This window comes from Bufo bufo, chromosome 4 (genome assembly GCF_905171765.1).
Source record: "Bufo bufo chromosome 4, aBufBuf1.1, whole genome shotgun sequence".
In the NCBI taxonomy this organism is placed as follows: domain Eukaryota; kingdom Metazoa; phylum Chordata; class Amphibia; order Anura; family Bufonidae; genus Bufo; species Bufo bufo.
The window spans coordinates 633,507,083-633,519,188 of record NC_053392.1 but is presented as its reverse complement, the minus strand read 5'-3'; the positions used below and the strand labels follow the sequence as shown (position 1 = coordinate 633,519,188).

At 50.4% G+C, this 12,106-nt stretch overlaps 1 protein-coding gene across 1 annotated transcript in view; it reads left to right on the top strand.

Moving 5' to 3' along the window:
- LOC120999406 (solute carrier family 22 member 7-like) overlaps positions 1–12,106 on the top strand; it is a 136,015-nt gene that overhangs the window by 91,397 nt on the left and 32,512 nt on the right. The window contains exon 7 of the mRNA XM_040430288.1: positions 2,624–2,838. Within this exon, the coding sequence (XP_040286222.1) occupies positions 2,624–2,838 (215 nt within the window). The remainder of the gene's footprint in view (positions 1–2,623; positions 2,839–12,106) is intronic.

Below are 12,106 nucleotides of genomic sequence, written 5' to 3'. Positions count from 1 at the left end.
TCACCAGAGTAGAGAAGCTGAACAGACATTCACTCCACTAAGAGCTGTGTTTTATGGAAGCAGAGAGGCCAAAATAGGTATTCAGAACAGTTATATAATGTTCCTACTGTTAATGTAGTGATTAGAACTGTATACTGAACCAGTTATCTGTGTGTTTACTTACAGTTCCATCAAACCATACAATCGTACAAATTGCAAATTGCATACAAACTGCGAACTGCTCATACCAGATCATAAGCAAGTGTATAGAGCAAACTACAAACCAAGTTGAGCAAGTAAACTATTAGTTAGACCTCAGATATACCTCTCAGAGAGATCATAAAGTGCTTAAATAACTTAAAGTGAGAGTACAGATACTGAAGAGAGAAATATAGCCACCAGTTTATGATGAATGACAAGATTGAACAGTTGAACCACCATCTTATGCATACCGCCATTTTGTGATATCTTTTCACAGAGAGGCCTACAGAGATGTCTGGGGAGAGGTAGAGAGCCCTGCAGAGAGACTGAGAGGCCGGTGGTAAAAGCCAGAGAGGCCTACAGAGATGTCTGGGGAGAGGTAGAGAGCCCTGCAGAGAGACTGAGAGGCCGGTGGTAAAAGCCAGAGAGGCCTACAGAGATGTCTGGGGAGAGGTAGAGAGCCCTGCAGAAATACAGAGAAACCTGCAGAGATAAAGGGAGCCTGGGGTCATACAGAGAGTCAGAGAGGTCTGCAGAGAGACCCATAGAGGCCCATGTCTCCCAGGTGCCCCTTTTGGAGGGACAGTCCCTCTTTTTTACCCAAATTTCCCTGTCCCTCTTTGAACCTTAAATGTCCCTCTTTTTGACCTGGGGAATTAATGTAGAAATGTGCATTAATAAATTTACTAAATTGCTCCTTACTAAACTCTCTGTCTGGTTTCTACCGGTAGATTAGACCAGAACTTCATTATTTTGTGCAATTTGGACCTTAAAATATCTATAACCCGATGATTTATGAGCTAATGTTTAAATGGATATTCAAGCTCAAGAATAAAATTGTCCCCGGGGCTCCACATGCTGTAGAAAAGTAAAGGAACCTAAACTCACCTAACCGATCCTCGGCTGCTGCAGTTGTGACGGAGTCGGTAATTATGCTTTGGGCGGAGTAAGAGGCGTGGCCTAGTATAAAAAAAAACTGCCGTGATGTGCGCCGTACATATTGTCCCTCTTTGTGATTTTCAAAAGTTGGGAGGTGTGGATGCCTATGGGACAGAGGACTGCAGGTAGAGATGGAGAGGCATTTGTTTTACTGATTCCCCTGTTCCCAGTGGTATTAATGTTTTCACTGCTGGCCTTGGCAGAATTTTGGGCAGGGTTGCAGAGAAGAGCTTCTATCTTCTCCTCAGTGGAGTGAGGAGGCAGTAGAGGAACATGTGTCGGTGCCATCTTGGATTTCAGGAGCTACTGAGAAAAAGTCAGTCATGTTCCCGGTCTCCTGTGTTAATCCATTTCTTCTGGTCTTTGGCGGAGATGGTGGCAGGTGAGTGATCTTGGCGGAGTCGGGGGGTAGGTGTTCGTGCCTCAGGGCTGCTATAATGAGCTGCAGTGAGCCAGCCTGACACAGAGCGCAGAGATTAAGCGTCCGTTCTCCGGCTGGGCAGCGTCCCAGAGTCGATTCTTATTGACACTGAATATTCAGGATATGCATCTTGGCCTTTCCTTCCACTTGTTTTGAGCCAAAAACTTTATTTTAAATAAAGCCAAATAAGTGCAGAAAAAAAGAGAAATCTCTGCCTGTAACTGTTCCGTCCTTACCTGTCCATGGTCCGGCGGCGAGCCAAGCGTCTCGCCTTGCAGTGTGGCCAGGGTCATTCCATTGCTGTGGCAACCAACCAACCGGCCTGTCAGTGGGGAGATGCACGTCTCCAGCGTCACAGGCAGCTGCTGGCCACAGGGGCCTGTGATTGGTCGTCTTGGCCTCACCAATGTGTATTAGTATTTTTTCGATCCCCAGTTTTGTGATTCTTTGATTGTCCCTGACCTCGCTCCTGACCACTGATTATTCCTCTGACTGTCCCCATCTGGTATTTGACTCTGTGTCTGTACCTTGTCTTGGTTCTGTCGTATCTCTATAGTTAAGACTCTGGCCTGATTGTAACTTAGCTTTTGGTTTCTGATCTGGTCCTGATGTTGCCTATCTTGTGGTGACTTCTTTCTGCCTACAGAACTCAAGTGCCTCACTAGATTTATGCTCCTGCATTTAGTCGAGTCAGGGACCATCACCAAGTTGTGGGCTTTAGGGTGGAGAATGCAAGTAGGTGGGGAGAGTGGTGCGGGTGAAATGAAGGGCTGCCCCGTTCCCCACCCTTCGTGACAGTAATATAACGACAGCTCGCAGAATGGATGAGTGAAAGTGGTGGTGGCCGTCTGTTCTAGACTCACCATGAAACCTGGAGCACCTACCCATTAGAGATGGAGACAGCGTCACATCCCACATCTGAAAATGGGGACCGCCACTAGGTGACTGCTGCTGGCAACCAATAATCTGGATGTCATAACTCAGAAATCTGGAATTCCCCAAGTCATAGACGTGTCCCCCATAAGTCTACACAAGAAATCCCAGCTGTCCTCACGCCCTGGTGGTGACTTTCTTTTCCTGCAGGTTCGGAGTCGCCTTCAGTTATTATGGCATCAGCTTCCAGGTCACCGGCTTCAGCCTCAGCCCCTTCCTCACTCACTTCATCTTTGGTGCCATCGAGATTCCAGCAAAGCTAGGACTCTACCTCCTACTGGACCGCATTGGGCGCAAACAGTGCCAAGGGGGTTCCCTGATTATCACAGGCGTCTGTATAGGACTCACGTGCCTCATACCTCCAGGTAACCTCTCTACTATCTGCTGTATACCCTCACATACCTCACACCTCCAGGTAACCTCACTACTACCCCCCGTATATACTCACATACCTCACAACTCCGGGTAACCTCACTACTATACCCTGTGTACCTCACATACCTCACACCTCCAGGTAACCTCACTACTACCCCCCGTATACCCTCACATACCTCACAACTCCGGGTAACCTCACTACTATCCCCCGTGTACCCTCACATACCTCACACCTCCAGGTAACCTCACTACTATCCCCCGTATACCCTCACATACCTCACACCTCCAGGTTACCTCACTACTATCCCTGTATACCCTCACATACCTCACAACTCCGGGTAACCTCACTACTATCCCCCGTGTACCCTCACATACCTCACACCTCCAGGTTACCTCACTACTATCCCCGTATACCCTCACATACCTCACAACTCCAGGTAACCTCACTACTATCCCCCGTATACCCTCACATACCTCACACCTCCAGGTTACCTCACTACTATCCCCGTATACCCTCACATACCTCACAACTCCGGGTAACCTCACTACTATCCCCCGTGTACCCTCACATACCTCACACCTCCAGGTTACCTCACTTCTATCCCCCGTATACCCTCACATACCTCACAACTCCAGGTAACCTCACTACTATCCCCCGTGTACCCTCACATACCTCACACCTCCAGGTAACCTCACTACTATACCCTGTGTACCTCACATACCTCACACCTCCAGGTAACCTCACTACTATCCCCGATATACCCTCATATACCTCACAACTCCAGGTAACCTCACTACCATACCCTGTGTACCTCACATACCTCATACCTCCAGGTAACCTCACTACTATCCCCGATATACCCTCATATACCTCACACCTCCAGGTAACCTCACTACTATCCCCCGTATATCCTCACATACCTCACACCTCTAGGTAACCTTACTACTATCCCCCGTATACTCTCACATACCTCACACCTCCAGGTAACCTCACTACTACCCCCCGTATATCCTCACATACCTCACACCTCCAGGTAACCTCACTACTACCCCCGTATACCCTCACATACCTCACACCTCCAGGTAACCTCACTACTATCCCCCGTATATCCTCACATACCTCACACCTCCAGGTAACCTCACTACTATCCCCCGTATACCCTCACATACCTCACACCTCCAGGTAACCTCACTACTATCCCCCGTATACCCTCACATACCTCACACCTCCAGGTAACCTCACTACTATCCCCTGTATACCCTCATATACCTCACACCTCCAGGTAACCTCACTACTATCCCCGTATATCCTCACATACCTCACACCTCCAGGTAACCTCACTACTATCCCCCGTATACCCTCACATACCTCACACCTCCAGGTAACCTCACTACTATCCCCCGTATACCCTCACATACCTCACACCTCCAGGTAACCTCACTACTATCCCCCGTATACCCTCACATACCTCACACCTCCAGGTAACCTCACTACTATCCCCGTATACCTCATATACCTCACACCTCCAGGTAACCTCACTACTACCCCCCCGTATACTCTCACATACCTCACACCTCCAGGTTACCTCACTACTATCCCCCGTATACCCTCACATACCTCACACCTCCAGGTAACCTCACTACTATCCCCCGTGTACCCTCACATACCTCACACCTCCAGGTAACCTCACTACTATCCCCGTATACCCTCACATACCTCACACCTCCAGGTAACCTCACTACTATCCCCCGTATACTCTCACATACCTCACACCTCCAGGTAACCTCACTACTATCCCCCGTATACCCTCACATACCTCACACCTCCAGGTAACCTCACTACTATCCCCGATATACCCTCATATACCTCACACCTCCAGGTAACCTCACTACTATCCCCCGTATATCCTCACATACCTCACACCTCCAGGTAACCTCACTACTATCCCCCGTATACCCTCACATACCTCACACCTCCAGGTAACCTCACTACTATCCCCCGATATACCCTCACATACCTCACACCTCCAGGTAACCTCACTACTATCCCCCGTATACCTCACATACCTCACACCTCCAGGTAACCTCACTACTATCCCCGTATACCCTCACATACCTCACACCTCCAGGTAACCTCACTACTATCCCCCGTATACCCTCACATACCTCACACCTCCAGGTAACCTCACTACTATCCCCCGTATACCTCACATACCTCACACCTCCAGGTAACCTCACTTCTATCCCCCGTATACCTCACATACCTCACACCTCCAGGTAACCTCACTACTATCCCCCGTATACCCTCACATACCTCACACCTCCAGGTAACCTCACTTCTACCCCCGTATACCCTCACATACCTCACACCTCCAGGTAACCTCACTACTATCCACGTATACCCTCACATACCTCACACCTCCAGGTAACCTCACTTCTATCCCCGTATACCCTCACATACCTCACACCTCCAGGTAACCTCACTTCTATCCCCGTATACCCTCACATACCTCACAACTCCAGGTAACCTCACTACTATCCCCCGTATACCCTCACATACCTCACACCTCCAGGTAACCTCACTACTATCCCCCGTATACCCTCACATACCTCACACCTCCAGGTAACCTCACTTCTATCCCCCGTATACCCTCACATACCTCACAACTCCAGGTAACCTCACTACTATCCCCCGTATACCCTCACATACCTCACACCTCCAGGTTACCTCACTACTATCCCCGTATACCCTCACATACCTCACACCTCCAGGTAACCTCACTACTATCCCCGTATACCCTCACATACCTCACACCTCCAGGTACCTCACTACTATCCCCGTATACCCTCACATACCTCACAACCTCCAGGTAACCTCACTACTATCCCCCGTATACCCTCACATACCTCACACCTCCAGGTTACCTCACTACTATCCCCGTATACCCTCACATACCTCACACCTCCAGGTAACCTCACTACTATCCCCCGTATACCCTCACATACCTCACACCTCCAGGTAACCTCACTACTATCCCCGTATTACCCTCACATACCTCACACCTCCAGGTAACCTCACTACTATCCCCCGTATACCCTCACATACCTCACACCTCCAGGTAACCTCACTACTATCCCCCGTATACCCTCACATACCTCACACCTCCAGGTAACCTCACTACTATCCCCCGTGTACCCTCACATACCTCACACCTCCAGGTAACCTCACTACTATCCCCGTATACCCTCACATACCTCACACCTCCAGGTAACCTCACTACTATCCCCGTATACCCTCACATACCTCACACCTCCAGGTAACCTCACTACTATCCCCGTATACCCTCACATACCTCACACCTCAGGTAACCTCACTACTATCCCCTGTATACCCTCAGCATACCTCACACCTCCAGGTTACCTCACTACTATCCCCCGTATACCCTCACATACCTCACACCTCCAGGTAACCACACTACTATCCCCCGATACACTCACATACCTCACACCTCCAGGTAACCTCACTACTATCCCCGTATACCCCTCACATACCTCACACCTCCAGGTAACCTCACTACTATCCCCCGTATACCCTCACATACCTCACCTCCAGGTAACCTCACTACTATCCCCGGTATACCCTACATACCGCACACTCCAGGGTAACCTCACTACTATCCCCCGTATACCCTCACATTACCTCACACCTCCAGGGTAACCTCACTACTATCCCCGTATACCCTCACATACCTCACACCTCCAGGTAACCTCACTACTATCCCCGTATACCCTCACATACCTCACACCTCCAGGTTACCTCACTACTATCCCCCGTATACCCTCACATACCTCACACCTCCAGGTAACCTCACTACTATCCCCCTTTTACCCTCACATACCTCACACCTCCAGTAACCTCACTACTATCCCCGTATACCCTCACATACCTCACACCTCCAGGTAACCTCACTACTATCCCCCGTATACCCTCATATACCTCACACCTCCAGGTTACCTCACTACTATCCCCGTATACCCTCACATACCTCACACCTCCAGGTAACCTCACTACTATCCCCGTATACCCTCACATACCTCACACCTCCAGGTAACCTCACTACTATCCCCCGTATACCCTCACATACCTCACACCTCAGGTAACCTCACTACTATCCCCGTATACCCTCACATACCTCACACCTCCAGGTAACCTCACTACTATCCCCGTATACCCCCCCATACCTCACACCTCCAGGTACCTCACTACTATCCCCGTATACCCTCACATACCTCACACCTCCAGGTTACCTCACTACTATCCCCCGTATACCCTCACATACCTCACACCTCCAGGTAACCTCACTACTATCCCCCGTATACCCTCACATACCTCACACCTCCAGGTAACCTCACTACTATCCCCGTATACCCTCACATACCTCACACCTCCAGGTAACCTCACTACTATCCCCCGTATACCCTCACATACCTCACACCTCCAGGTAACCTCACTACTATCCCCCGTATACCCTCACATACCTCACACCTCCAGGTAACCTCACTACTATCCCCGTATACCCTCACATACCTCACACCTCCAGGTAACCTCACTACTATCCCCCGTATACCCTCACATACCTCACACCTCCAGGTAACCTCACTACTATCCCCCGTATACCCTCACATACCTCACACCTCCAGGTAACCTCACTACTATCCCCGTATACCCTCACATACCTCACACCTCCAGGTAACCTCACTACTATCCCCGTATACCCTCACATACCTCACACCTCCAGGTAACCTCACTACTATCCCCCGTATACCCACATACCTCACAACTCCAGGTAACCTCACTACTATCCCGTATACCTCACATACCTCACACCTCCAGGTAACCTCACTACTATCCCCCGTATACCCTCACATACCTCACACCTCCAGGTAACCTCACTACTATCCCCTGTGTACCTCACATACCTCACACCTCCAGGTAACCTCACTACTATCCCCCGTATACCCTCACATACCTCACACCTCCAGGTAACCTCACTACTATCCCCCGTATACCTCACATACCTCACACCTCCAGGTAACCTCACTACTATCCCCGTATACCCTCACATACCTCACACCTCCAGGTAACCTCACTACTATCCCCGTATACCCTCACATACCTCACACCTCCAGGTAACCTCACTACTATCCCCCGTATACCCTCACATACCTCACACCTCCAGGTAACCTCACTTCTATCCCCGTATACCCTCATATACCTCACACCTCCAGGTAACCTCACTACTATCCCCCGTATACCCTCACATACCTCACACCTCCAGGTAACCTCACTACTATCCCCCGTATATCCTCACATACCTCACACCTCCAGGTAACCTCAGCTACTATCCCCCGTATACCCTCACATACCTCACACCTCCAGGTAACCTCACTACTATCCCCCGTATACCCTCACATACCTCACACCTCCAGGTAACCTCACTACTATCCCCGTATACCCTCACATACCTCACACCTCCAGGTAACCTCACTACTATCCCCCGTATACCCTCACATACCTCACACCTCCAGGTAACCTCACTACTATCCCCCGTATACCCTCACATACCTCACACCTCCAGGTAACCTCACTACTATCCCCGTATTACCCTCACATACCTCACACCTCCAGGTAACCTCACTACTATCCCGTATACCCTCACATACCTCACACCTCCAGGTAACCTCACTACTATCCCCGTATACCCTCACATACCTCACACCTCCAGGTAACCTCACTACTATCCCCCGTATACCCTCACATACCTCCCACTCCTGGGAACCTCACTACTATCCCCGTATACCCTCACATACCTCACACCTCCAGGTATCCTCACTACTATCCCCCGTATACCCTCACATACCTCACACCTCCAGGTAACCTCACTACTATCCCCCGTATACCCTCACATACCTCACACCTCCAGGTAACCTCACTACTATCCCCCGTATACCCTCACATACCTCACACCTCCAGGTACCTCACTACTATCCCCCCGTATACCCTCACATACCTCACAACTCCAGGTAACCTCACTACTATCCCCCGTATACCCTCACTTACCTCACACCTCCAGGTAACCTCACTACTATCCCCCGTATACCCTCACATACCTCACACCTCCAGGGTAACCTCACTACTATCCCCGTATACCCTCACATACCTCACACCTCCAGGTAACCTCACTACTATCCCCCGTATACCCTCACATACCTCACACCTCCAGGTAACCTCACTACTATCCCCGTATACCCTCACATACCTCACACCTCCAGGTAACCTCACTACTATCCCCCGTATACCCTCACATACCTCACACCTCCAGGTAACCTCACTACTATCCCCCGTATACCCTCACATACCTCACACCTCCAGGTAACCTCACTACTATCCCCCGTATACCCTCACATACCTCACACCTCCAGGTAACCTCACTACTATCCCCCGTATACCCTCACATACCTCACACCTCCAGGTAACCTCACTACTATCCCCCGTATACCCTCACATACCTCACACCTCCAGGTAACCTCACTACTATCCCCGTATACCCTCACATACCTCACACCTCCAGGTAACCTCACTACTATCCCCCGTATACCCTCACATACCTCACACCTCCAGGTAACCTCACTACTATCCCCCGTATACCCTCACATACCTCACACCTCCAGGTAACCTCACTACTATCCCCCGTATACCCTCACATACCTCACACCTCCAGGTAACCTCACTACTATCCCCGTATACCCTCACATACCTCACACCTCCAGGTAACCTCACTACTATCCCCGTATACCCTCACATACCTCACACCTCCAGGTAACCTCACTACTATCCCCCCGTATACCCTCACATACCTCACACCTCCAGGTAACCTCACTACTATCCCCCGTATACCCTCACATACCTCACACCTCCAGGTAACCTCACTACTATCCCCCGTATACCCTCACATACCTCACACCTCCAGGTAACCTCACTACTATCCCCCGTATACCCTCACATACCTCACACCTCCAGGTAACCTCACTACTATCACCCGTATACCCTCACATACCTCACACCTCCAGGTAACCTCACTTATACTCCCCGTATACCCTCACATACCTCACACCTCCAGGTAACCTCACTTCTATCCCCGTATACCCTCACATACCTCACACCTCCAGGTAACCTCACTACTATCCCCCGTATACCTCACATACCTCACACCTCCAGGTAACCTCACTTCTATCCCCCGTATACCCTCACATACCTCACACCTCCAGGTAACCTCACTACTATCCCCCGTATACCCTCACATACCTCACACCTCCAGGTAACCTCACTACTATCCCCCGTATACCCTCACATACCTCACACCTCCAGGTAACCTCACTACTTCCCCTTATGTCCCCCGAATTCCCTCACATACCTCACACCTCCAGGTAACCTCACTACTATCCCCGTATACCCTCACATACCTCACACCTCCAGGTAACCTCACTACTATCCCCCGTATATCCTCACATACCTCACACCTCCAGGTAACCTCACTACTATCCCCCGTATACCCTCACATACCTCACACCTCCAGGTAACCTCACTTCTATCCCCCGTATACCTCACATACCTCACACCTCCAGGTAACCTCATACTATCCCCCGTATACCCTCACATACCTCACACCTCCAGGTAACCTCCTACTATCCCCGTATACCCTCACATACCTCACACCTCCAGGTAACCTCACTACTATCCCCGTATACCCTCACATACCTCACACCTCCAGGTAACCTCACTACTAACCCCGTATACCCTCACATACCTCACACCTCCAGGTTACCTCACTACTATCCCCCGTATACCTCACATACCTCACACCTCCAGGTAACCTCACTACTATCCCCCGTTATACCCTCACATACCTCACACCTCCAGGTAACCTCACTACTATCCCCCGTATACCCTCACATACCTCACACTCCAGGTAACCTCACTTCTATCCCGCCGTATCCCTCACATACCTCACACCTCCAGGTAACCTCACTACTATCCCCGTATACCCTCACTACCTCACACCTCCAGGTAACCTCACTACTATCCCCGTATACCCTCACATACCTCACACCTCCAGGTAACCTCACTACTATCCCCCGTATACCCTCACATACCTCACACCTCCAGGTAACCTCACTACTATCCCCCCAAACCCTCACATACCTCACACCTCCAGGTAACCTCACTACTATCCCCGTTATACCCACACATACCTCACTCCACCCCTCCAGGTAACCTCACTACTATCCCCGTATACCCTCACATACCTCACACCTCCAGGTAACCTCACTACTATCCCCCGTATACCCTCACATACCTCACACCTCCAGGTAAACCTCTTCTATCCCCGTATACCCTCACATACCTCACACCTCCAGGTAACCTCACTACTATCCCCGTATACCCTCACATACCTCACACCTCCAGGTAACCTCACTACTATCCCCGTATACCCTCACATACCTCACACCTCCAGGTAACCTCACTACTATCCCCCGTATACCCTCACTACCTCACACCTCCAGGTAACCTCACTACTATCCCCGTATACCCTCACATACCTCACACCTCCAGGTAACCTCACTTCTATCCCCGTATACCCTCACATACCTCACACCTCCAGGTAACCTCACTACTATCCCCCGTATACCCTCACATACCTCACACCTCCAGGTAACCTCATACTATCCCCCGTATACCCTCACATACCTCACACCTCCAGGTAACCTCACTACTATCCCCCGGATACCCTCACATACCTCACACCTCCAGGTAACCTCACCTACTATCCCCCGTATACCCTCACATACCTCACCTACCTCCAGGTAACCTCACTTCTATCCCCCGTATACCTCACATACCTCAACACCTCCAGGTAACCTCACTACTACCGCCCCGTATATCCTCACATACCTCACACCTCCAGTAACCTCACTACTAATCCCCCGTATACCCTCACATACCTCACACCTCCAGGTAACCTCACTACTATCCCCCGTATATCCTCACATACCTCACACCTCCAGGTAACCTCACTACTATCCCCCTATACCCTCACATACCTCACACCTCCAGGTAACCTCACTACTATCCCCGTATCACCCTCACATACCTCACACCTCCAGGTAACCTCACTACTATCCCCCGTATACCCACAT